The sequence below is a fragment of the Rhipicephalus microplus genome, chromosome 3 (genome assembly GCF_043290135.1).
Source record: "Rhipicephalus microplus isolate Deutch F79 chromosome 3, USDA_Rmic, whole genome shotgun sequence".
NCBI lineage: Eukaryota > Metazoa > Arthropoda > Arachnida > Ixodida > Ixodidae > Rhipicephalus > Rhipicephalus microplus.
In genome coordinates this window covers 70,737,990-70,763,875 of record NC_134702.1, presented here as the reverse complement: position 1 = coordinate 70,763,875, position 25,886 = coordinate 70,737,990, and the positions used below count along the sequence as shown (strand labels likewise).

Below are 25,886 nucleotides of genomic sequence, written 5' to 3'. Positions count from 1 at the left end.
ACGTCTTCGCTAGATTAGGAGTTCTTTCTATGCGGCAGAGATAAACACGATAGAAGAAAACAAAAAACTCACGATGCCCGTGCGTTAGCGTATAGTGCAGGCGAACATGAAAGCATGGCCTCCGATAGCCCCGCCGCGGTCGTCTAGTGGCTAAGGTACTCGGCTGCTTATCCGCAGGTCGCGGGATCAAATCCCGGCTGCGGCGGCTGCATTTCCGATGGAGGCGGAAATGTTGTAGGCCTGCGTGCTCAGATTTGGGCGCACGTTAAAGAACCCTAGGTGGTCGAAATTGCCGAAGCTCTCCAGCACGGCGTCTCTCATAATCATATGGTGGTTTTGGGACGTTAAACTCGACATACCAATCAATCAATGGCCTCCGATGTGTGAAAGGCGATGTTGTAAGTGTCCGAATAATAAACTACACACGATGATTCGCACCGCTTGTGTAGAGGGCAGCCATCTTTGTAGGGGAGAGAAGGGGTTTTCTGGTCAGCTATAGTACGACTGGCATGCTTTACCACAAGTGCTAGGTCATGAGGTCTAGGGTTTCACGAAAACTCATCGGGAAACTCGACGAAACACGGTTCAAGAAAATGCACACTCACCAGATCAAAAGAGAACACAAAACAACAGAATTGACGTTTCGGCTCCCAATACGGGTCTCTTGTTCACAATGAACGAATGCATATATGCATTCGTTCATTGTCTTTCATTGTCATTGTCTTTCGACAGCTATATAATGAAGACTACTACAGTAGTCTTTATTATATGGCTGTCGAAAGACGCAATGCGCCAGCGTATACCACACGGAGTGGACCCCGTGTCCGATTTATCGCGTTAGTAGTACATTTTATGCATAATGATTCGATGAGCAGTCTCACACATTTTCAAATAAAAAAAAATGTTGCACGTTCCACTGATGTCGATGTCCTGTAGTTCTTAGACCATAGAAATGTCCAGTACTACAATCCCTGTAATGACTCATCCGCCCCGACAGTTTCATTTGTAGGTACGGATAACAAAACGACAAAAAGAAGTCATCGGTTTCCTTTGCGTGCGGTGCTGTTTACACAGCGCTCGATCAATTATGTCGTTCACCCCAGCCTCATGCCCCCCCCACCCGGACAGTGACGCATGTTCTACTTGATTCACGTTCTTTCTTTCTTTCTTTCTTTCTTTCTTTCTTTCTTTCTTTCTTTCTTTCTTTCTTTCTTTTTTCTTTCTTTCTTCCTTTCTTTGCTTCTTTCTATCTTTCTTTCTCTCTTTCCTGTTTTTGAATTTCATACGATACCGTCTTTTCGATCCTTCATTCTAGAGCAACCTGCCACGCGGTGGTCTAGTGGCTATATGCCTGCCCCGCTGCTGACACGAAGGTCACGCGATCGAATTCCGGCCACGGTGGTCGCATTTTAGATGCAGGAGAGAATGATTGTCGTCCGCGTGTACTCAGATTTAGGTACGCGTCAATGAACCCCAGGTTTTATAAACTTCCGGAGCACTCCAATACAGCGTCCATCATAATCGTATACCATGGTTTTGGGACGTTAAGCCGGAACTATTAATGCCAATTTTTCCAAACCATGAACGACAACCTGGCTGCATGGTTAACCTCTCCGCATCTCGTTTGCAAATGCTCAGTTCTCCTAATTACCAAATTAACTTCAGTGGGGTATGCCTTGACCGTCGCAGTGAACATCGACCGCTTTAATCACAATTTCGTGTCACGAGCCCCGAGGGGCATTTGTTTATCGAAGCACTTCAATCAATCCGATTGACAAACATAATTAAGAATAAAGGGGTCTTGCAACTCTTCTTCAGCATGATACGAAAACGCTTCCCATCGGTAGTCTAGTCTGCTGAGAACGCGCGAGTCCCCACATTATAGCGCAGCACGTGGCCTCTAATTTACAAATATTTCTCAAAGTCAGCGAGAAATCCTTCTCTAATATTTCTATACAAATGATGCGATGTACCCAAACAATTGCGCCGTATACCCAAATTCACGACCACTCGCTGACTTGAGCATCGTGAGCTCTATAGTTACCTTGACCGCCGCGGGAGGCCGCTACGTGCTAGTGCGGGCGATCGCACTGAAAGCAAGCCGCTCGTTCAAGAAAACAAACAGGGCTCAAAGTGATGACGCACGCACGACGTGAGTTCATTACACCGTGCCAAACCTCCTTGCTTATATAGCTTCAGCACGCTCGTCGGGAAGAGAGAAGAGAAAAAGCAACCACAGCGTGCAACCAATTTCTGTAGCTCCGTTTGTACTCGAAGGATCCTAATTTTTTTTTCGGCGGTCAATTCTTGAAGTAACAGACTTCGGTAATGAAGCTATTCGATTTTTGCTTGTAGAAGTGTTGCATGTCCCCTTTATGGTCGTAGCAATCAACCTTCCTTCTTTTTTATCTGTAGATCTTTGTCGAGCGTTCTTTACATCAGTACACGCGATAGAGTAAAGGTGCACTCGAAAACTGCACAAACATCTATTCTAGTCTTGAACTTCGGAGGCCATGTAAGGGGACCCGAATCTCTCGTAAATCCGGGGTCCGTAATCCACACCCTGTCATGTCCAGTAGGATTTGCGCCAAGGAACGCCAACCGCCCTTTTTCCTTTTTCCAGAAAAGACTTAGCTGATGAACACTTCTCTAGCCAGAGCAAGTGCTGCCGACAGACGGAAGTTGCGCTTTGGCTTTGCCAAGTTTCGTTTTCACAGTTTCTTCTTGTTTGCTCATTTGTTGTTATCTTTTTTCTAGTTTTGCCGAGCACGAACAAACCGAGTGTTCCCGAGTAAGCCGATTTTCTTCCTGGTTTGTCCGCTATTCTGGTATACGCAATAATGTTTGCGCAATATACCGGGTTTGCCTGGAGCTGACGATGATATTAGTGATAACGATGCCTGCTGACGTCACTTTTGAAACAGAGGCTCGACAACGAGTCGCTTGCACTTGTGTCCGCTTCTCGCCCGGTTTTATTACGTCTATCGAAGTCTTGCGTAAATTTCGAACCACCGGCCTTCTGCCTTTCGGATGTATACACTTTCCCTCTTCATGAGTCAAACTTCTACTCCTGCTTTTGCGACAGCAATTGTACAGGCGTTAGTCGCCACTAACTTAGGAAAGGAAAGGAAGGAAAATAGAGGGAAAAGAAAGGCAAGGAGGTTAACCAGCCTATAGGCAGCCGGTTTGCTACCCTGCGCATGGGAGAGGGATGGGGGAGATGAAAGAGAGCAGAGAGGGAAGATAGAAATAGCACATTCGGCAGCACATGCGCGCACACTCAGTCATAGTCCAGTCTTGTCTTTCGCGGTGTGTGACATTGCTGTTACAGTCGCTTGTTCAAGTCGGTGTCGCGTAGGAATTTCAACAGAGCTTTCGTCGCCTTCTGTTGCAGTGTCTTCTCTCAGGCACTTGACAGAATAGTGTCCACAGACATTTGGCTGTTGTCGATGCGCGCAAAAGCAGACGCCAGTGACTGTCTCTGGATTTCATACAATGGACAGTCACACAGGATGTGGTGTAGCGTCTCTTCGCAATGACAGGCATCGCAGAGAGCGTTGTCGGCCATTCCTATGACAAAGGAGTAAGATTTTGTAAATGCCACTCCTAGCCATAAGTGATGAAGTAGGGTGGCTTCTCTTCGGTCGAGTCCAGTGGGCATGCGGAGAGCCATCAAAGAGGACAGGTGGTGTTGACGATTCGTATCGATGCTTAGTGGGCACCATAGTGAAAACGTGATTTCACGCGCAAGTCGTCGAAGATTACTGGCAGCATCAGTCCTCGAAAGTGGTATGGCTTCTTCTCGTCTTTTTTCAAGGGCTGCCCGCGCGGCAGTATCGGCATGTTCGTTCCCTATGATGCCGCAATGACTTGGCAGCCATTGAAGCGTCACATGATGCCCTTTCTCGAGTGAAGTGTGGAGAAGGCATCGAATTTCGAAAACAAGCTGTTCGTACGGGCCGCGACGCAGTGCAAGACTTAGGTTTATATGCCAATATATACGCCAAAACGCTGATAATGTGAATGGAGGGATGACTGCCAAAGCAGGGTATGTTGGTAGAGCGTTGGACGCGTTATTCGGAGGTCGCAGGTTCAATCTCTGCCCGTGGCAAGTTATTTTTTTATCCACATTTCATTCTTTACATTTACATTACAGTTACTATACTGTAATAACCTCCCCCATACGTTCTTCGACATCATATTCAGTTACTTCTCTTAATTATCTGGCCTAGCGAAGAAAAACGAGCCCTTTAATTACTTCTTTCCTTCAAAAGCCCCGCCGCGGTGGTCTAGTGGCTAAGGCACTCGGCTGCTGACCCGAACGTCGCGGGATCGAATCCCGGCTGCGGCGGCTGCGTTTCCGATGGAGCCGGAAATGCTGTGGGACCGTGTGCTCAGATTCGGGTGCACGTTAAAGAACTCCAGGTGGTCTAAATTTCCGGAGTCCTAATCTGACTCTCTTCACAGAGTCAGACTAGAGTCAAGCTCAACAGGGTCTTCTTTCCCCGCTGATTTTGCCAAGCCCGTTTCCCTTGGCTGTGGTTTCGCTAGATAGTAGATAGGGACAGTGGGAATCTCGTTAATCCATTCATGCGCGTCACTAATATCTGTCTATCTGTCAGCCCGTGACAGACAGACAGACAGACAGACAGACAGACAGACAGACAGACAGACAGACAGACAGACAGACAGACAGACAGATAGATAGATAGATAGATAGATAGATAGATAGATAGATAGATAGATAGATAGATAGATAGATAGATAGATAGATAGATAGATAGATGCGTGCGCTGCAACAAGAAACATTCGTGTTAAACTTGGAGGTGCGAGCCGATGCAGCAGCCAGTCAACCCTTCCCAACTCTAGTAAGAGAAAAACAGAACACACAATGAAATGGAGGATAAAGGACTTGAGAACAACAGCACTCTCTATATCTCTATACACACGCACTCTTACTATGCATGATTCACATAAAAACAGCGCCAATAACGAGGGACAAGAAAAGGAGACAGACGACGGCGGCGCTGACTTACAACAAGATTTATTCTCGATTACAACAAATAAATCTTATTGTAAGTCAGTGCCGCTGTCTATCTCCTTCTTTTCTTGTCCCTCGTTATTGGCGCTGTTTTTTATGTGAATCATGTCGTACCAAATCACCCAAGCAACCACGTTATAGATATACTTACTATGCACTCGTTCTTCTAACCGATGTCTCTTTGCAATCGTTTGTAAGCACTTTGTTTCGGCGCCCTTTTCACATTGTCTTTTGTTATGTTCATTCGCATATGCACAGGCATGGCTTGTGTGTTTTTCAGCGGCCACTTGTTCGATCATCGATTCTTTCCTAATTTAGCTTCGGCGTGCCTAATTGGTTGCACATGGCACACCGTCTTGAGGCAGCGGCGTTGTCGTCATTTATGTAGTTTTATAAAAGTGCTTGTTTTGTGGCAGTCGTTATATATATATATATATATATATATACACAAGGGAAAGAAGTGTATACCTATGGGCGCGTTTTTCCGTGTTTTGACACAATGTTAATGAGATCTAACAGACAGTAATGCCAAGGAATGTACAGGGGAAGTTATTAGAACCAATGGAATGTAAATAAGAAGAAAGAAAAGTGGATGAAAAAATAACCAGCCGTGAGCAGGAATCGAACCTACGACCTTCGAATAACGCGTTCGATGCTCTAACCACTGAGCTACCACAGCGGCCTTCCCTATATATATATATATATATATATATATATATATATATATATATATATATATATATATATATATATATATATATATATATATATATATATATATATATATATATATATATATATATATATATATATATATATACGTGAAGCAAGTGCAGGTCGAGTCCAGATTCATATAAGGCTCGCTGTGTTTTCAACGAGTGGGCCGTCCAATGCTCCAACCCATTACAAAAGCTTGTTCTTGTTCCCCTATTAACTGTGGCACATACCCACTTCAGTCGTAATTCCTCATCGTCGTCGGCAACTGCATGGGCGATTGGCGCAAATTTCTTTGCAAGTGTTTAGCGGATACAACGCTTGTCAGAAGAATGGCGAAAAATAGCATAGCGAATGCCAGCCTCCTACGCAAAGTTTATTATTAATACCCTAGTGGCTATCAAGCAAATGGACTTGCGGTAGTTACCAAATCAGAGTTTTGAAAAGGCTCGAAAGGCCACTCTTGTATAGCTTTCGCTGTGATTTTGCTGCGCCTTCCGCGCAGGACTGGCATTTTCTTTCGGCTGTGTAATTAATCTACTATATTCACGCAAATTTTCGGACATAGATCGGTGACCTCGCGTATACACTTACCGACGCCGTGGGGAAAATCCATAAGGCACGCATCAAGCGCACGCATGTGCTGAACACCCGCATATGTATGTATGTATGTATGTATGTATGTATGTATGTATGTATGTATGTATGTATGTATGTATGTATGTATGTATGTATGTATGTATGTATGTATGTATGTGAGTGTATGTATGTATGTATGTATGTATGTGTATACGTATGTATGTGTATGTGTGTATGTATGTGTATACGTATGTATATGTATGTGTATGTATGTATGTGTATAGGTATGTATATGTATGTGTGTATGTATTTGTGTATATGTATGTATGTGTATGCATGATATGTATGTATATGTATGTGTGTATGTACGCATGTATATGTGTATATATATGTCAGTATATGTATGTATGTATGTATGTATGTATGTATGTATGTATGTATGCATGCATGCATGTATGTATGTATGTATGTATGTATGTATGTATGTATGTATGTATGTATGCATGCATGTATGTATGTATGTATGTATGTATGTATGTATGTATGTATGTATGTATGTATGTATGTATGTATGTATGTATGTATGTATGTATGTATGTATGTATGTTATCGATGACATTTAGTAATTAAGCCGGATCAGGGACAACGAGAAGCAGTAGGAATGTCGGAACATTTGCGTCCTGAAAAAAAAAAAAGACAAAGAAAGAAATAAAAGCTTCCCTACAAGTGGTTCTTACTTTTTTTACTTTCTTACTTATCGCGCATTTTACCTTCCCTAGCAGCCACCGTGCGAATCATAACAAAGAGTGAACAATAAATCAACGAAGGCGAGGGCGACAACCTGAGAAGGTCAGCCAAGTACGGTCGACTACGCACACGCGTTGTTTTGAACCGAGAAAGCCGCAGGAGTGAAGTGACACAAGAAGGACGTTCTCATTGTTGTCGGAGCCCTGCAGCGACACGCGCGCCCTGCTTAGGAGTGACAGGCTTCGTTGAGGTCGACGGTTCGTTGACACCTTTCTGCAAATCGGCGCTTGTTCGCTTCACGCGAAACCCTGCGAGTTGATTTCTTCCGCTGCCGAGCAATTTGCAGCTGCTGTCGACGCCGGCCGCGTTGCATCTGCACATTGATTGCCGGTCGAGGGAACGTGTGTTTAGTAGGTGTGTGCATACATTGTACGCCACGGTGGGACTGTGGCTGCAGGGCTCGAATGCTGATTCGGAGGTCGCGGGTTCGATTCCCGTCTCGGCGGTTGCGTTTCGAATTAGGCGAAACGGTAGAGGCCCGTGTCAGCGCACGTTGAAGTGCACCAGGTGGTCGAAATTTCCGGAGCCCTCCACTACAACGTCTCTTATAATCATATAGTGGTGTTTGGGACGTAAAATCCCGGATTATTATTATTATTATTATTATTATTATTATTAATATTATTATTATTATTATTATTATTATTATTATTATTATTATTATTATTATTATTATTATTATTATTATTATTACAGCTACTACTACTACTACTACTACTACTACTACTACTACATTAACTTTCGCCTTTGACTAGAGTACTGGTCTGTGTTTCTTGATAACAGCCAGAGCTACAGCGAAGAAAGCGACTATCACCCTCCTCTCCAGGGGAAAGGACGATACCGCCGCGGCCAAGCTGGAGAAGTGTCTGTGAATGTAAGGCGTCTGTGAACCTAAAACGCAGCCGCTGTTGCCGGGATAAGCTACTGGTAAGATAAGATTCCAAGGGAGCTGCTAGATGTGTATCATATCAGGAATCGAAGGGGGCATGTGCGTCTATAACTCGTTGAAGCTTTGGAAGGCAGAAGCTGAATATCTCGATAAGTGTTTGTTAGTGAAGTCGTGTCTCGCTATGCAGTTATTTGGCTGTGGGCGCATGTGTGCTTTTCTGGTTATGTTTGCTCGCGATGCCTCCAATAAAGCTATGCTCTGTAATTGGAACTTTCGCGATACTTCCCCCACTTTGCGGGAACTCGCACAACTCTGATTTGCCGTAGAAAGCAACAATGAGAAAGGACAAAACAGAGAGAGAGAGAGAAAAAAAAGAGTGGGATGAAATGGAGAAGCATTCTGGTCTCCCATCGATAATATCGTCGTCTCGCGTTCACAAAAGCCCTCGGGCCAAATTGCAATTCTCAGAAAAGCGGCGGACCAACGTGCACGTTGCACATGGACGCCGTTGCGTATGCATGCATATAAGGCGCGACACGCGAGACAGGCTCCTCGGTTCATGAACGAGTCGCGCCGCAGCTGGCGAACGAATAAACAGGCACGCCACGACGCAGAAGGCGCTCTTCTTGAGCACTACCACAGTCTACAGCGGCAAAACAGCTGCTCTATGTCACGTATAAGTACGTAATGGGGTCGAGTCATTGCGTGTTCTTCAGCTGAAAAATGCAGACGCTCGTAATAGGTGTTTGTACTCTTCTGTGGAAAGGCTATATAATTTTGTGAAGGGCAATAAATGAAGGGCAATTAATGACAAATAACAGACCGGTCGTCACTATGCTAGCAGTGCAGCTGCGCATAGTTGTCTGAGCTATCGATCTGAGTTCAAATTTCAGTGATCGAGGTAAAACGCTGAGGCAATTGAGAAGGTATAATAGACGTTTTTTTTTGTGTGTGTGTGTCACAGTATACTAAGCCGAACAGTTTCTCATTTTAATCCGCGAGTTCTGTGCACATACTTGCACGCTGGAAAGGTACACGAATGGTCGGAAGCCATGAGAAATCAAATAAAAGCGTGTGCAGATTAAAATGTGCATGAAGTTTACTGGCTGTACACTTGACGTTCGGCTGGCGTTTCGGAGGTTGTCTTCACAACTGGTGAATTTCAGAAAAAAACAACTGCGTGTTTCAAACAAACCGGTAGCCGCGCGAATATTCACCTTTCAACGCCGAAAGGCTGCCTCGGTACAGCTATAGACCCCTCTTTGGGCATGGGTAAATACGGCTGACCCCTGTTATGCCAGCGAGTCCTCGTCAAACGACCGTGCCTCTGAAAAAGGCAATCTGGGTCAAGGCCAGCCCGCCGTCTGCCCGACGCGAACATCTCAACGGCGTGAACACGCGCGGCGCCTCTCTCGCCCACGTGCATTGAGTCATCGGCGCACGTGACAGCGAGCCAGCGTTCTCGTGCCTGGTGGTCTGACGCATGGCGCGGCGACCCCCCATTGGCGGAATCTGCTCGGACGACCCGCGGCGCTTCTGATTGGACACTTTGGTTGGACCCGGTGCAAATAAAAGAAGCCCTGCGGCGCGTCGCGATCGGCGGTCCTATGTGAGAGGCGTCCCCGTGTCGGAGTGCCGACATGTGTGTGAGTCAGCGGTCTTAGGCGAAAGGCTGAACTATGTGTTAGAGAGAAGAGCTCGGCTCTTCGAGTCTCTGTCGGCCCCAGTGCCGAAATTGTAAAGCCTCTGTATATATGCTGTACATAAACCTTGTTTAACTCACCGTCGTCTCGTCCGCTCGTCTTATCAGCTCTGCGCAGAAGCAGTCGCGAGCTGATAAACATACGCTACCAAACGGCTGGTGACCTTCCCGGCGGAGTTGAAAGCAGTGGCGCCTCCGGGACCGCGTCGGCGTCGCCGTCTTTCGCAACAGTGGTGGCTTCGGCGGGATCGGTCCGCCGTTTCTCAACAGTGGTTGGCAGCTGCGGGATCGGCCGGCGTCAGCGACATCGATGCGGTGAGTGCCTGATGTTTTCCCCTCAGTTCACCAGACTACTCTAGCTCAGGTTGTAGTAGTTTAGAGAAGGGCTGTGTGAAGCATTGAAGTGAGCTTTGATCGATTCAAGCCAAGTCGAAGCGCTTTGAAACCAAAGTTAATGCGGAGGGGGTAAACACGGGAGTGTGAAAAATTGCTTGCGCGTCTTGCTAGTAGGCTTATAGTGGGTACGGCAAGTAGATTCTTAACAGGGGCAAACAGCAAGAGGCTAGTGTGAACGATGGAGAACCTTAAAGTGAAGGAACTCATCGAAATTTGTGAGGAACTCGGCATTACTTTGGGCCGTGCGAAACGAAAGCAAGCGATCCTTGATATCATGAAGGATGAGGGAGTGTCGGCTGAGGAAGTCGATGAGGCCTGGGTGGATATTAAAGCACGCCGTGAGGAGGCTGAAAGGCGAGAAGTAGAAGCTCGCGAACGTGAGGAGGCTGAAAGGCGAGAAGCTCGCGAACGTGAAGAAAGGCGAGAAGCTCGCGAACGTGAAGAAGCTGAAAGGCGCGAAGCTCGCGAACGTGAAGAAGCTGAAAGGCGCGAACGTCGCGAGGAGGCCGAGAGACAGGAGCGCCTCGAGATGAAACGAATAGAATTGGCAATCCTACAGTGTTCGCAGGCGCCTAGCGTAGCTTCTCCGACGATTCAGGTCAGCGGTTTTAGAATTCGGGACCAACTGCCACCGTTCGTAGTAGGCGAGGACATGGCGAAGTATCTCGTCAAGTTTGAACACGTCTGTGAGCGAAACGCTTTGGAGCGGCCTCTTTGGGCGCGGAACCTGCTAGCTCTTCTTCCCGGCGAAGTGTCCGACGCGATAACTTGCTTGTCTAGGGAAGCGTTCGAGAGCTATGACGAGGTTAAAGAAGTGCTCTTGAGACGTTATAAGTTGTCACCCGAGGCTTTCAGGCAAAGGTTCCGGTATGCTGAAAAGGGGAATGAGTCACACGTTGACTTCGCGTTTCGTCTTAAAGCCGATTTAATTGAATGGCTCAAGGGCGAAGGTGTTTATGACGACCGCGATAAAGTGGTGGAATGCGTTGCATTGGAGCAATTCTACCGCTGCATCGAGGAGGATGTTAAACTTTGGCTGCAGGACAGACTTGGGGAAGTACAGTTAAATAAGGCAGCTGAGTTAGCTGAGGAGTATTATACTCGCCGAAAGTTGCATAGCAGGGCAGTGCGCGTTGAAAAAGATGAGAGAAAAGAGGGCTTTTCAAGGAAACCTGATCAACGGAAACCCGTTCCGCACCGTAATTTCAAAAAGGACCCATCTCTTACTAAGGACAGTGTAGGGGAAGGGCAAGCAGAAGCGGAGAAATCGAGTGAGGTTTCTACCACACAGGCATTTGAATCGGAAAACAAACGGAAGCCGCTAATCTGCTACAACTGTAAAAAGGAAGGGCACATCGCGAGAAACTGTCAGGAAAAGTTTGCCTTCGCAACGATCCGAGAATCAGAAAAAAACATGCGGTTGCTGGAGCCGTATCTCCAAGAAATTAGGGTCAATGAGAAAACGTGCCGAGCACTTAGAGACTCAGCGGCAACCATGGACGTTGTCCATCCTTCATTGGTGTCTCCGGATGACTTCACAGGAGAATGCGCGTGGATCAGGCAGGTCGCCGAGGAGCAGAGTGTTCGCTTACCAATCGCCACCGTTGTCATTGAAGGCCCGTTCGGTAAGCTTTGCACCGAAGCGGCTGTGTCTGCTGCGCTGAATGGTCGTTTTTCTTATCTTTTCTCCAACAACTCGGAGCAGCTTCTCAAAGAGCAGGGCAAATCGTTCTTCCCCAACTTAGCGTGCATGGCTCCCACGCGATCGCAAGCGCGAAAGCTTTCGCGGAAGCTTGACTTGGTTCCATGCGGTGAACTCTCAAGTGACCTTGTCGGCGGGTCGACGGAACCCCAAAAAGGAAATTTTCCGCATGAGTCATGTGAGCAGTCACGCGAGCGGCCCGTCGCGGGAGCGGCCGGCGCGGTATGCTCTGGGGGAGACGACGTGGCGCCTTTGAGTCAGAGCGAGAGGGATGCAACGCTCTCGCCTGTAGCGGAAAGTTGGAGCGAGCTGCCGAGAGTTGATCGAGAGACGCTCATTCGAGGGCAGAGTGAGGATCTCTCGATTGAAGCGCTAGTGGAAAGCCAAATTGAAGCGCTCGTGGAAAGCCAGAAAAACGCGGCAAAAGTGCTGTCGAAGGAGCACTACGAGAAATCGGGGAAGAAGCGCGCTTTTGAAGTTGATAATCAGGTAATGCGGCTGCAGCCACCCAAAAGGAACAAGCTTGAGGTTGATTGGGAAGGGCCCGTCAAAGTATTATCGAAGCCTTGCGATACAAATTATGAAGTGAAATTAGGAAGGCGGCCGGACAAAATTTACAACTTGATGAAACCATACGTTCAACATCAAGCGATCGTAAATCTGTTGTTGAATGCTTCAGAGGAAGAGGAAGCAGAAAGTTTGAGTTCTAGTGAGGTAATCGAAGGGGGATCGAAAGTAATCCGGGAGCAGATAAACCTAGAGCCTAGCTTAAGTGAAGGAGGACCTGAGAAAGAGGACCTGAGAAAGATTGGTTCCGAGTTTGAAGACGTGTTTTCGGACTGCCCCGGAAACATGAGGGTGATCGAACACGATATCGAGCTAAGCGGTGAGGAGTCAATCAGTAGCAAGCCGTATCGTTGTTCCCCTGTGCAACGTCGCAAGTGTGAGCCGCTCTTGGTGCCGCATAGGTATCGTCGCCTAAAAGTGGCCGGTTACTGAGGTGGAGCATGTTGCTCCACAGCGCAACTTTGACGTTCGCTAAAGAAAAAAAAAAGGGAAAGGTAAACGCTAATGCAGGTGCATTGAGCAGTGCGTTCCAGCTAGTAACTTCTCAACCTTTCGGTTTCTGGCTGGCGATTCGGGGCAAAATTTTGACCTCATCACGACCTGGGCTGAGCGCTCTCGTTCAGAGTGATCTCAAGGGGCCAACTTTATGTGGTATTCTAATCCGTTACGTTGTTGTACGTGAAAAAAAAAAATTGAGTTGTCATTTTAGGGGTCTTTTGTCCCACATGTGCCTCTTGATGTAGAGGGAACAAAATTCCGATAGACACGTAGATAGGTATATGTTGTACTATACTTTGTCTGGTGTTCTGTCGGGTGACCGAGGGCACTTGCTTGTGTCGTGTGTTGTCTGTTGTCGAACCGTTCTTAGCAAGTTGCAGAACCATCGACAAGTGCTGAACCCGAAGATGGTCAGAAGAGACGAGTGAAGCTGGTCAGCAAGTTGTGGCGACAAGCCAGTGGGGCTGGGATCCGTCGTCAAAATGGGATGTGTTCCCGGAACAGTCTGGAGCTGTAGTCTCCCCATGGCCCTGGAGGCGAACCTGGAGGGACCAGGCGAACGAGCGCACCTGACATCCGAGCCCCGTGGAAGCAGCTCGTCTTTCCGGTGCATTGTCTGGCGGCGGGGGTGCTGTTATGCCAGCGAGTCCTCGTCAAACGACCGTGCCTCTGAAAAAGGCAATCTGGGTCAAGGCCAGCCCGCCGTCTGCCCGACGCGAACATCTCAACGGCGTGAACACGCGCGGCGCCTCTCTCGCCCACGTGCATTGAGTCATCGGCGCACGTGACAGCGAGCCAGCGTTCTCGTGCCTGGTGGTCTGACGCATGGCGCGGCGACCCCCCATTGGCGGAATCTGCTCGGACGACCCGCGGCGCTTCTGATTGGACACTTTGGTTGGACCCGGTGCAAATAAAAGAAGCCCTGCGGCGCGTCGCGATCGGCGGTCCTATGTGAGAGGCGTCCCCGTGTCGGAGTGCCGACATGTGTGTGAGTCAGCGGTCTTAGGCGAAAGGCTGAACTATGTGTTAGAGAGAAGAGCTCGGCTCTTCGAGTCTCTGTCGGCCCCAGTGCCGAAATTGTAAAGCCTCTGTATATATGCTGTACATAAACCTTGTTTAACTCACCGTCGTCTCGTCCGCTCGTCTTATCAGCTCTGCGCAGAAGCAGTCGCGAGCTGATAAACATACGCTACCAAACGGCTGGTGACCTTCCCGGCGGAGTTGAAAGCAGTGGCGCCTCCGGGACCGCGTCGGCGTCGCCGTCTTTCGCAACAGTGGTGGCTTCGGCGGGATCGGTCCGCCGTTTCTCAACACCCCCCAGAAAATTCATTGCTGTGTCGTCCGCGTTCATCAGCCTTTATATACTCCGTTTTTTATTTATTTATTTATTTAACATACCTTACAGGCTCTCGTTAGAGCATAGGGTATAGGGGGGCTTACAGATAAAAAAGAAAAATGAGAACGTATACAGTTCAAATATACAAATAAATGCAACATAACAGCGACACTAATAACAGTAACAGAACAAAAAAAAATACAGTCACCAAGTATATGCACCTCCGTACAAATGTCTATGAAATGATGCTTCATAAAGGAAAGCACTTCATCTTTTTTTATACAAAGAAGTGGAAATTACAAGGGCTTGTTTTTGCTTTGTTAGGCATAATATAGTATATAATATAATGAACTCACAAAGCACTTCTATCGGGAAGAAGAGTATTAATTCCGCCAAAAAGCTCACGAAACCACATGTCGATGACCCTTAGGATGCTACCAACTAATTCTTATCCAAACCTCGCTTTCGTGCCCTGTCTATTCCCAGGTGACTTCAGTTCGCAGCGCCCTCGCAGCAGCGGGGGAACACATGCTTTGGCGGTGCCGCTCGTTACGTCACAGAGCAGAAATGGAGCTCGGCCCTCAGGAGTTCGGAATATCAGCGTCAACTTTGGGCTGTCCAGAGAGCCTGCGATGCGGCGGTTAGGCTAACTGGGTCCCCACGTGGGAGTGGCACGCAGTGTCGCCCTAGGAGGTGGTACTTCTCCGGGTCTTTGAATAAATTTGTCAATATGGTTGATTGGGCGAGTTGCTGTGACATGATGGTTTTGCAATAGGAGTGCACTACTTAGAGACACGGACAGAAAGACAGGGACCAGTTCTTGTCCCCGTATTTCTGTCCGTGTCTATATAAGTAGAGCGCTCTTATTTCAAAACCTTTAAATAAGGTTCCTCGTATCGAACCGAGGAGGTTTAAAAAAAAATTGCTGGAGTAGAAATCATTGCTTATGAGTGAAGCCGTGCCTATGCCATCTTGCCACATAGGCACGCTTCGCTCCTGGGCAATAATTTCAAATTAATAATAATAATAATAATAATAATAATAATAATAATAATAATAATAATAATAATAATAATAATAATAATAAAGTATTAAAATGATATTATTATTATTATTATTATTATTATTATTATTATTATTATTATTATTATTATTATTATTATTATTATTATTATTATTATTATTATTATTATTATTATTATTATAAGCAAGCATCATCATCCCACTTTTTAGGTCAGCTTCTACACACAGGCGTAATGTCAAGCAGGAAAGACGCCCCATATGCAGAGAGAAAAGAACGGCAGTCGACGCTATAAGTCTCGATGCCTTAAGTCTACCATGTGATTATGAGACACGATATAAGTGGATTTTAGTGCGCATTAAGTAGGGCCACCTGCGTTTCCGTAACGTGCCCCTCAATATAAGCTCGCGGGAGTCGACCCCGCTTCCTCGAACGTCAACGTTTGTCTTTGAACCCATTTCGTGTGCTTTGCCACCTTTCATGTTTTTCACACGTTAACCCAAGACGGCCATACTGAATTTTTTTTCACTTCTAATATCCTGGGAATTAAAGGGCCACTTTTCGCACTTGAAGCGCGCGTCTTTCGTCGAACCGTATTGTTAGCAGGCAGGCACCTTTCGTAAACAATGCTTCGGATGACAAGAAAAAATGAAATAAAAATTGTCTTTCTTTTTTCTAAAGAAATAAAATTAATACAATAATTATCGAATAAGTTGCCTTGAAGTTAGTTTCGCTTCCTTTTCTCCTCGATAACAATGACGACGCAGTGGCGTAATGATGACGTAAAGTCATAGTGCACTGGCGACGACTGCAAACCCGTTACTCGGTATAGAAATTGACAGCTTTAGCATCGGTATACTAAGCTTCACGTATGTGCGTCCACCACGGTGGATCAGTGCGTAATTGATTGATATGTGGGGTTTAACGTCCCAAAACCACTATATGATTATGAGAGACGCCGTAGTGGAGGGCTCCGGAAATTTAGACCACCTGGGGTTCTTTAACGTGCACCCAAATCCGAGCACACGGGCCTACAACATTTCCGCCTCCATCGGAAATGCAGCCGCCGCAGCCGGGATTCGAGCCCGCGCCCTGCGGGTCAGCAGCCGAGTACCTTAGCCACTAGACTACCGCGGCGGGGCGGTCAGTGCGTAAGGTGCTCGGCTAATGACTCCAAGGTCGCGGTTTGGATCCCGGTCACGGCGGTCTCATTTCTCTGGAAGCGAAATGCCACCGAACTGCGGCACGGCCCTCGTAATAACATCGTGCTTATTATATTATAATTCACCTATGCATCTAATAAATAACGAACGGGCATGCACACGCCTACAGATATGCGACCTTCAGACAAGCAAGTCGATGTCCGTGCCTTTCACAAACACAAAAGCTTGCTCTGTTGTTCGAAGTGTAAGCATTGTTCGCTGATTCTTGCGGCTTTCGAAGAAAGCCGCGGCCGGCTGCTGCACCTGTCTCGCGTTAGCCGGAACGGAGCTCGGAAACTGGCATAAAATAAAAGTCTCCGACCGCGCGAAGCACAGGACGCAGAGATAGTAGGCTTGAGCACAAGAGGCGGGTGCACTCGAGGCGGAGCTGTCGGGGTGGTGGGGGCTGTTGTTTTGTGAGCGCTTTTCGTATAGGGTCATATCTGCGGTATACACTATGAAATATCCAATTGTGGTTTTGACACGTAAACCCCCGAGACCATTCACTCGCCGCGTCTCATCAATTTCCTCAGCCAGTCGCCGTCGACGATTTATCTTCAAAAAGCGTTGCGTAACCTTATACCAGCGTTATACGGTATAGCGTTTAAATTTTATCGCTTTACGATCGATCTCCGCTTCGCATTTCAAGTACGTGCGTCGAATCCGGATACATTCGCTTTCGCTCTCAACGGACAAAGAATTCGCAGTCGACCTTCGCGAGTGATTGCGATCAATTACTGGGTGCGAATGCGTCATCGTTAGAAAGGAATTCGTCCTATGCGAGAGCACAGTCTGTAGGAGCGTAACTATACATTCAGCCACACGCTTGCACGCAGACATAAAGAAATAGAGAAATGAACAGGAAGGAAGAAGAAGAAGCGCAATTAATATCGGACACAAGAGAAGGTCAACAAGAACAAAAACTTCAGACTGTCGCAATGAAGAAAAGCAGATGGCACCGACGTAGGCACCGACCTACACCGATGAGTCAGTACAGTAAGTCACGAAGGTCACATTTCTCAACCGCTTGTGCGCACAAGCGTAACAGTCGCGGCAGGCGTGCGCAGCTGAGCAAAATGTATCGACGGGGTTCCGAGAGAGGCGTCGCTTATGTCCCGCTCTTCCGTCTTTCACTCTCTACCTCTTACGCTAGCTGAATTTTCTGGCTTTGCGCGCCAACGTGTGAATACGAGTCGCAGTGTAGCGGGGTGCTGTGGCTCAATCTTGACCCCCGGCGTGTATTATAATTATGCTTGTAAACATTAGTAAACGCGGGTGTTTTTGTGCACGCTTCGTAATGAGCCAGCCGTGGTGGGGAAATGTTTGAGAATCCCTGCTATATCCGCCAGTGACCGGTGGTAGTTTAAAACGTACATACCTCTTCTCGCAAACACATTGACGCATAAATGTATACACCATGTTTGACTGCATTCAACCGGTGTAGATATTCCAGTGCGTTGGTAACGCAGGAACGCCCACTGTCAGTGCACGTTATAAAGAACATCAGATGGTTCAAAATACCGGAGCCCACCACCACGGCGTCCCTCGTGGTCATATCGTGGTTTTGGGAAGACTCCGCATATTATTATTCATATACTGGACCGTGGGTACCTTCAGCTGGTCATGCTGGTTGAATATCGCGGCATACCGTCTAATAACCTTTCGTTACATAGGAGGTACAGGAAGGGGGGGGGGGGGGGTTGAGCGGGACCAAACGGAAAAAAAAAGAAAAGTACGCCCCATGTTCCAATGGAGTGAGAGCTGTTTTTTCGTTTTCTTTTTTTTTGCTGGAGTTTCTTTGTAGTCCTCCATGTTTACGCCCCCATTTCTGCCCCCAAGTGAGATAAGTACAAGCCATTAGAAGATAAAAATAAATAGAGAGCACAAAGCAATGCCACAAAAACGCAAGCTGACGTTCACTTAAAGAACTCCCGTTTTCTGAATATGTACAATAATACAATCGCAGCAAAAGGACGCTTCTCAAAAGGCGACTTTATCGCTTCATAAGGCATAACCATAACCGTCTTCTACGCGGAATTACCATAACGCATTCATGCGTCGACGTGCTCAGATCGACTTCGTGATACAAAGGCATTCCAAAGTCCTTGTTGTGTTCCATTAGACAGCTGTTCTAACGCGGGCATAATATCGCGCCGTATGATGTATGCTCGCTTAATGGGTTATTTTTTTCCTGTCAGATTAACCAATGCCACGATCACGCTGTGACGCACGTGCCGTTTCTCTGCCGCTTTCAGTATGCCATAAATATCGTTCGGCAAGTGAATCGAATGGAACTTTAAAGTGATACAAAGAATTAAAAGCTTTTTCCACGTGCGTCTACCCCGCTCCCCCCTCACAGGTAGCAGCGTGTGGACTCGTCCGCGCGGCGCAGAATCATAACAAGGGACTGACATTTTTCGCTTCGCCGCTTTGACATTCCATTGTCTCTGAATATTTATCGAGAATTCTCCCCGCGGGGAAGGAGTCAACGATCTCCATTGACGTTTCGGCAGCTGACGCAATTCAGGCTTCCGCCTTCTGCAAGCTGCTGTTATCGTCGGTTTTGTTCTCTTTCTCTCTGTCTACTTTGTGTTTTCTTTCGGTCGTGTTATTTTCTGGCTGAACTTCCGACGCGTCAATTAAACGAAGTATAGAGAAATAAACGAAGAAACTAGAAACCCGTGTCCAGGATAAACAAAGCAAAACGGAAAATAGAAGCACATTAAAATAATGGAAAGAACACAGCGCCAGCAAGGCGTTTTTTTGTTTGTTTTGTTTTGCGCGTCGTAAGCTACACATACACAACAAATTGAGCCAGAAAAGAAGACAGCACAACGAAAGATCAAGGCTGAGCTGTCAGCTGTACGACGACGAACTTCAGAGCCGCCTCACAGCATGGAAAATGTCACTAAGTTCTCTCTCTCTCTCTCTCTCTCTAGTCAGAACAAAAACACGTTGGTGCGAAGCGAAGGAGCCGTGACGGTTCGGCACCACGCTCCACGTGTGCTGTATACAACTCCGTACAGGTGGGCAACCAGACAAGCTGAAACCTCTGATCCCGATGTTTACTACTAGGTGCAACCTATTGAAGCGTTTTCTGGGTTATATCTTTATATTTCTCGATTACCACGTTTAAAAGATGCGTGCGTAAGAATTTGCGTTTAGTTACGTCAGCTTAAAGGACATTGAGAGCGTACAAGGGGTTTTATGGGTAGCGCTTTATGCTGCAGAGGGTATCATCTCTGAAGCTACAAATGCTTACGAAACCGAACGCAAACTGGCGCAAGCACGACGACTATTGTACACATATATAGTGTAATTTCTGAGTACGCATGAAATCACGGACGTCTACACAGTGGTAACCTCATTCACTATTCGGCACACGGGACGGCTTTAAGCTCTCCCATAGTAGAGTATCTGTAGTACTCTAAATCGTTACCCACTTTTTCTAAACACACATCATTCCGATCCAAGGTTTTTAACGGGACGGCTCAGTGCTCTCCCATAGTTGAGTACGAAGTACTCGAAATCGTTAAACATTTTTTTAAACACACGTATCAGATCTTGAATTCAGGGACGACACACAGCTCTCCCATAGCACCTGGTGCTCTAAATCGTTAACTACTTTTTCTAAACACACATTAGTCAATCATGAACGGCTTTATGCTCCCCCGTTGTAGAGTACCACGTACCCTAAATCGTTAACCACCTTTTCTAAATATAACAACAGCGTACATTGATACACGTATGCACGATGAAAGCGGGACTATAGGGATGGCTGTCTGCTCTTCCATGGTAGAGTACGAAGAGCTCTAAATCGTTAAGCATTTTCTTTATAAACACACAAACAACGTTGCTTACTATTATATAAGACTTCGTGAAACGGGGACACCATATTGCTCTCTCGTAGTAGAGTATATCGTACTCGAAATCGTCGAACATTTGTTCTAAACACAAACAGCGTCACTTTGTATGTCATAGTTTCGCCGCAAGAGTGAATCCTGTGAATGCCATGGATAGTAACAAATAGGAACGTTATCCCTTTCTCTGGAAAAAAAAAATCACAGCATTCCGCGGAGTGAATGATGATGAGTGGGCGAAGCGTCCGTCATCTCGTCAGTGCTAACCGTCCGTCTGTCCGCGTGACCATCCGTGCGCCCGTCCGTGCGTCCATCTGTCCTTCTATCTTCTAGTCTGTCTGTCCGCCCGTTCGCGCGTCCACCTAGTGACCACCATCTCGCAACTCGCATCCCCTGTGGCACATACCCGCTCCGAGCGTCCGTCCGTCCGTCCGAGCGTTCATCTAGTGAACACTCCAAGTACCCCCATCTCCCATCTCGCATCTCCTGTGGCTTACGCCGGCAGGAACAGCAGCAGCTGGTCCAGCGGGCTCGCAGGGTCGCGCAAGGCAATGGAGCCCTGGACTGAGGGCCCCACCCAAAGAAGGCTCAGTGTGCATTTGTTATTAATAAATGTTTATTCTCTCTCTCTCCTGTGGCACATGTTCGCTCTAGAGCGGGTATGTGCCACCGGTGGCTACGTACGACAACAACGGAGGAAGGACAGACCCACACCCTAAGGACCCTAAAAAGTTTCTTGTTCTCCGGAATTCCAACCTCACTTCGTTGGCCTTTGTGGTAAAATGTAACGCAGGTTTAGTATAGCTTGTATATAAGTGGTGGTGACACACGCGGGAAAGACTGTTTGCAGCAATCGTCTAGTTCCTCCTTCTTCCTTAACTATACTCGCCGGGAGAGGACGTTGACCACAGCGACGGTACGGACGCCAGCGGTGACGCGCGCTTAATTCGTTTAGCAGAGGAGCGGAACTGTTTTCACTAACAGAATGATTGTATAGGTGTTAGACAACTTTCAAAGAAGGCGAAGATGCTTGAGGCCCATGTGCTCGGTGTACAGGTAGCCGACGCACACCGGCCGGTATTTGGAGTTCACATTGGGGCGTCCGACTGCCCATAAAGCTTCGGCAGCTTTGGGGCTCCATTAACGAGCAACAATCTGCAGGTCGGAAGAGGGGAGAAAGAGAGAAGATCAGTGCCGAGCCACGGAAGATTGGATGGCACGGAAGCGTTCATTCGCCGGGTCTCGCACCATGCATGTATCGAGAGGGCGACCACCGTATACTTGCAAAAGACACACTAAGTGACCGCCCGCTCTCCCTGGCCACCGCACCAGCCGCAATAAAATTTAAAAAGTGAGCCCAACGCATCGTCACCCCGTATGGGCCGGGCATCAGTGAAGAGCCCTCCAGGATTCTCGAAAAAGGAAGATCACATTCATTCACAAGCCTACGTCGACGCTCACCCACTTGCTATACCGTGGCCAAAGGATCGGCCTTCCACGGGGCAACACCAAGGCATAGTCTACAAGGTGCCGTGCTCCGAGTGTCCGGCCAGCTACACAGGTGTTTTCCAGAAAAAAATGCGCCAACATAAGAACGACGTCAGGAAGACGGAAATGCAATGCGGCGCTCTCGCAGAGCACTATGAGAAGCACGACCATGAGATCCGACTTCGACGGCACTTGTGTTCTATAGATATGCACAAAGAGAAATCTGGGAAGGAGGCTCCTCTTGCTCGAGTCCTGGCACATTCAGAACCCACGCGCAAACTCACGCGCCGACGCGCACAGCAGCCCCGCCGCGGTGGTCTAGTGGCCAAGGTACTCGGCTGCTGACCCGCAGGTCGCGGGTTCGAATCCCGGCTGCGGCGGCTGCCTTTCCGATGGAGGCGGAAATGTTGTAGGCCCGTGAGCTCAGATTTGGGTGCACGTTAAAGAACCCCAGGTGGTCTAAATTTCCGAAGCCCTCCACTACGGCGTCTCTCATAATCATATGGTGGTTTTGGGACGTTAAACCCCACAAGTCAATCAGCGCGCACAGCGCATAGCTTTTTATAGACCATTTTGCCAAAGATATGTTAAACTGATGTATACTTGTTCTCGTATATCGCGACGTGAATTAATAACGTCCCGAGACGTCTTACGCACCAATCTATATCGCCGCTCGCTTTCGTGCGCACTCGTCCGCCGTAACACTGTTCATTTAGTTGTTGAAGGTACAAAACGCAAACGTTAACAGGCCAAAACGGTGGCATCCTAGCCCACCCGTAAAATACTCTATCTTATAAAACTGAAAGAGAACTGATACGGGAAGTGAGCATGAGAAACATTACGGTCTCGACAATTACGCATCCGTGTATATGCTAATAAAGGAACACGCCACCGAATACTTACGTATTCATTTTGCGCCTCAGATACGCGCGATATTTGCTTTTTGATCGACAGTGTTCACGAGTACGAACGCAGCCCAGTTCAAGATGGCTGGGCATTCCGCAAGTGCTTATACTTTGGCCCGGTGGCTGAATAGCGTGACAGACAGAAAGGCAGACCAAAGTTTCTGCGTTCAAAGGAAATACTATCGTCTTTAAAAAAATACAAAAGACCAGACGCGGTTATGTACCGTTTGCCAAATGTGATCATCCACCGCGACCTGTTGTGACCGGCCTTCGTAAGTACTGGAGACTCGGGAGGAAGAATCAGAGGCAGCATGAAGAGGCTGGATAAAATGTAACCGAGATTTTACCATTATTATTATTATTATTATTATTATTATTATTATTGTTGTTGTTGTTGTTGTTGTTGTTGTTGTTGTTGTTGTTGTTGTTGTTGTTGTTGTTGTTGTTGTTGTTGTTGTTGTGGTTGTTGTTGTTGTTGTTGACGTGATGTGAAGAGATGTTGGCGCACAAATTAGGCGCCGGCTACTCCTCATGCATCCTTTAGAGGTATCTAACATACAGCACGTGGGGTTCAAGTCCCCAAGCGTTAGAAGTCCGCATACGATATGCAATAATAACAACACAATATTTACATTGTATACATGGCGAGCATTTCGCTACCGATAATAAAAGTGTCCCATTTCCCGACATTCCTGGATGAGGGAATCGCTCCGCGTTGGGACGGTTCGTTCTATTCACACACATATGATGCTAATACGGGCCGCCCCAGGTCAACATCCTCGGATGGGGTGTATCCACCGCGCTCACCATGCACTTGTGGCACCAAGGATGGCGCACCGAGGGACTCGGGAGGAACACGCCGAGCATGAAGAGACTGATGAGGAAAAGTGTACAGAGGTTTATTCTACAGTATTTACAAGCGAGCATTTCTCGCCACAAGGCGAACATCTATCTATATATACGAAGATGTCATCCTACATTGTGACGATCTCGCCTTCCTTGGCGGCCGCAGGGCGATGAGTCACACGGTCACACACACGCACAATCGTGACCATCAAAAGCTCCGCCTCCTCGAAGTGCCAAGAATGATGACACGACAGTCGTCTCGTCGGTCACCTTGCGACGTCGGACCTCACGGCACCTCACACACTTGGCTCGGGTGGACAATGCACGCGCTTGGAACTGCCGTCGGGTCGGCAGACAGCCCTTCGGCGCTCTGTTCAAAGAACAGAGTACGCCGCTTCCATTTAGGTGCAGGCGCCGATTGTAACGTCTAGACGGCATTCGCTTGCACGCATAAACAGGAAGTACATGAAGACAGCTGAACAACGTTCGTGTATGCGAGCGTCACTTCATTACAGGCAAGTCATGCTTCCAGACCTCCCACCTTCTCGCCGCAGTGTATTACCGCAGAGTTGATAAGTGCTCGTTGCTTAATGCGCGAGGTGAGTTTTTGTCGATATATGTGCGCGGCTGGAGCGCCGTAAAATGCGGGCGGCGAAGAGCGCTGCTGTAGGTGACTCTCGGCGAAGATGTTTCGCCCATTACTGGACTCGACTCAGCATGCACGGAGGATGAGATAGTTCCCTGCAGCCAATACTGCTTTACTGCGGGCTGCAGTTTTAGTGACGCAAGGTTCCTTACGTCCCACACTTGATCCTAATTCCCCATTGGCGCATAAAATAATTTGTGTGAATCCAGCGCCTTCCGGGCCTCCATTCGGTGCAGTTAAACGTAAGTTATCCGTAATACCAGGCAATTTATAATGATGACTTGGTTATCCGTCGGCAGCAGACTATCAACAACGGCTTGCGCCGATTACCCGCAGGGAAGAGTGACCTTTATTTGTATCCGGTCTGCGATGGTCCTCCAAGTTCGTCGAATAATGACGGGCAATGTTCTGAACGATTCTCCTTCGGCATAAGCAAACGATTAAAACACGCGCGCTACGCCAAGCAATCCTCCGCACGGACGTAAACACAGCGCGGTCACGTGCAAGTTATATGCAGCTACTATAGCAGTTAACTATCCCTGAATTGCGAAGTTGTGTTTTTGTATGATATGACAGTGCGGTGCACTAGACACAACGTCACATAAAAACGTTCCTTAACGACTGAGCGCATGCGGCGATTGCGTCGGACTTCTGTGTTTACCAAAAAAGTGACAGCTTTGCAGTATACGTTACACCCTACCATGGAACAATTTATTTACTTATTTTTAAATGTTACGGGGTTACGGGGGTGGGAATGCACAATACACAATATTATTAATATGTACAAATCAATTGCAAACGACGCTGCAAATCTTCAGATGACTCAATGTTAACAAATACAGTGGCATCTATAGCTTGTTCCAGTCAATAATCGTACGAGACAGAAAGGAAAACTTGAACACATTAAGTGTCGTGATGGTAAGATAACGCACGGATGACTGGTACGTGGTGGCACTCGGGCTGGGAAGCAAGCACAAAATTGGATCTATGTTTAATGTTTTGTAATATATTTGATATAGAAACTTTAGGCGTGCGATAGGTCTGTGCGTAGACAGTTTCTGAAGGTTAGGCCTGTGAAGTTACACGGTTCTGTAAAGCACGTCAGCAATTGCTCTAAGCGCATTTTCTGCATTGAGTTCCTTCTTGCAGGTTACACTTGTTGATTACTTACCAGATTTAATTGTTTCATCAAACTTCCCCGAACGCCCATGCTTGTGGGGATTCATGCAGGAAGTTTACCTCGCAGTTCAGTTCCTTAAAGCTCGCTTTTCTGTAGAATACCTGTACACAGTATCGCGCAAGGTGCTGTACAAGGACCTACTGGGTACACTCTTCCCACCTCCATTGTACCGTTCACTGTACTCCAATCTTCCAGGCCACGATGTGTTGAAGCGAATGCGCAAAATGTACATTCCACCGAATTCAAAAACATTCTTCTATAAACTCCACTCCTAAACATAGGCGGTAAACACATGGTTAAAAAGAAAGGGTATTTTCATTCCATCTGTAAACTGCCGTCTATGTGATGTGCCGGAAACGAATGAACATTGCTTTTATAGCTGCAAATATGCCATACTGTTTTGGGATGTCCTTCAGCGAGCACTAAAAAAACGTTTTGTCGTTAATTCTCACAAGGTACGTTATCTTATACCAGCAGCGCTTGATGAAGTACCACATGATGTTTTTC

General features: G+C 47.2%; 2 protein-coding genes across 6 annotated transcripts in view; one reads left to right on the top strand and one right to left on the bottom strand.

Moving 5' to 3' along the window:
* Window positions 1-25,886, bottom strand: part of LOC119173619 (tectonic-like complex member MKS1) — a 105,874-nt gene that overhangs the window by 68,442 nt on the left and 11,546 nt on the right. The gene's annotated exons all lie outside the window — the stretch shown is intronic.
* On the top strand, window positions 2,210-14,969 carry LOC119173629 (uncharacterized). 2 transcript variants are annotated; one of them, XR_012894283.1, is made up of 2 exons: window positions 2,210-2,325; window positions 14,718-14,969. XR_012894283.1 is itself a non-coding variant. In XM_075889781.1 (2 exons), exon 1 carries the CDS (start codon window positions 10,307-10,309, stop codon window positions 12,827-12,829), a length of 2,523 nt encoding a protein of 840 aa, XP_075745896.1. In that variant the 5' UTR covers window positions 9,326-10,306; the 3' UTR covers window positions 12,830-13,883; window positions 14,718-14,969. The 2 variants fall into 2 exon arrangements, 1 of the variants encoding a protein (XP_075745896.1); XM_075889781.1 differs by lacking the exon at window positions 2,210-2,325 and adding an exon at window positions 9,326-13,883.

Coding starts and splice junctions, on each gene's coding strand:
- LOC119173629 (XM_075889781.1), top strand. CDS start 10,307: ATGGAGAACCTTAAAGTGAAGGAACTCATCGAAATTTGTGAGGAACTC.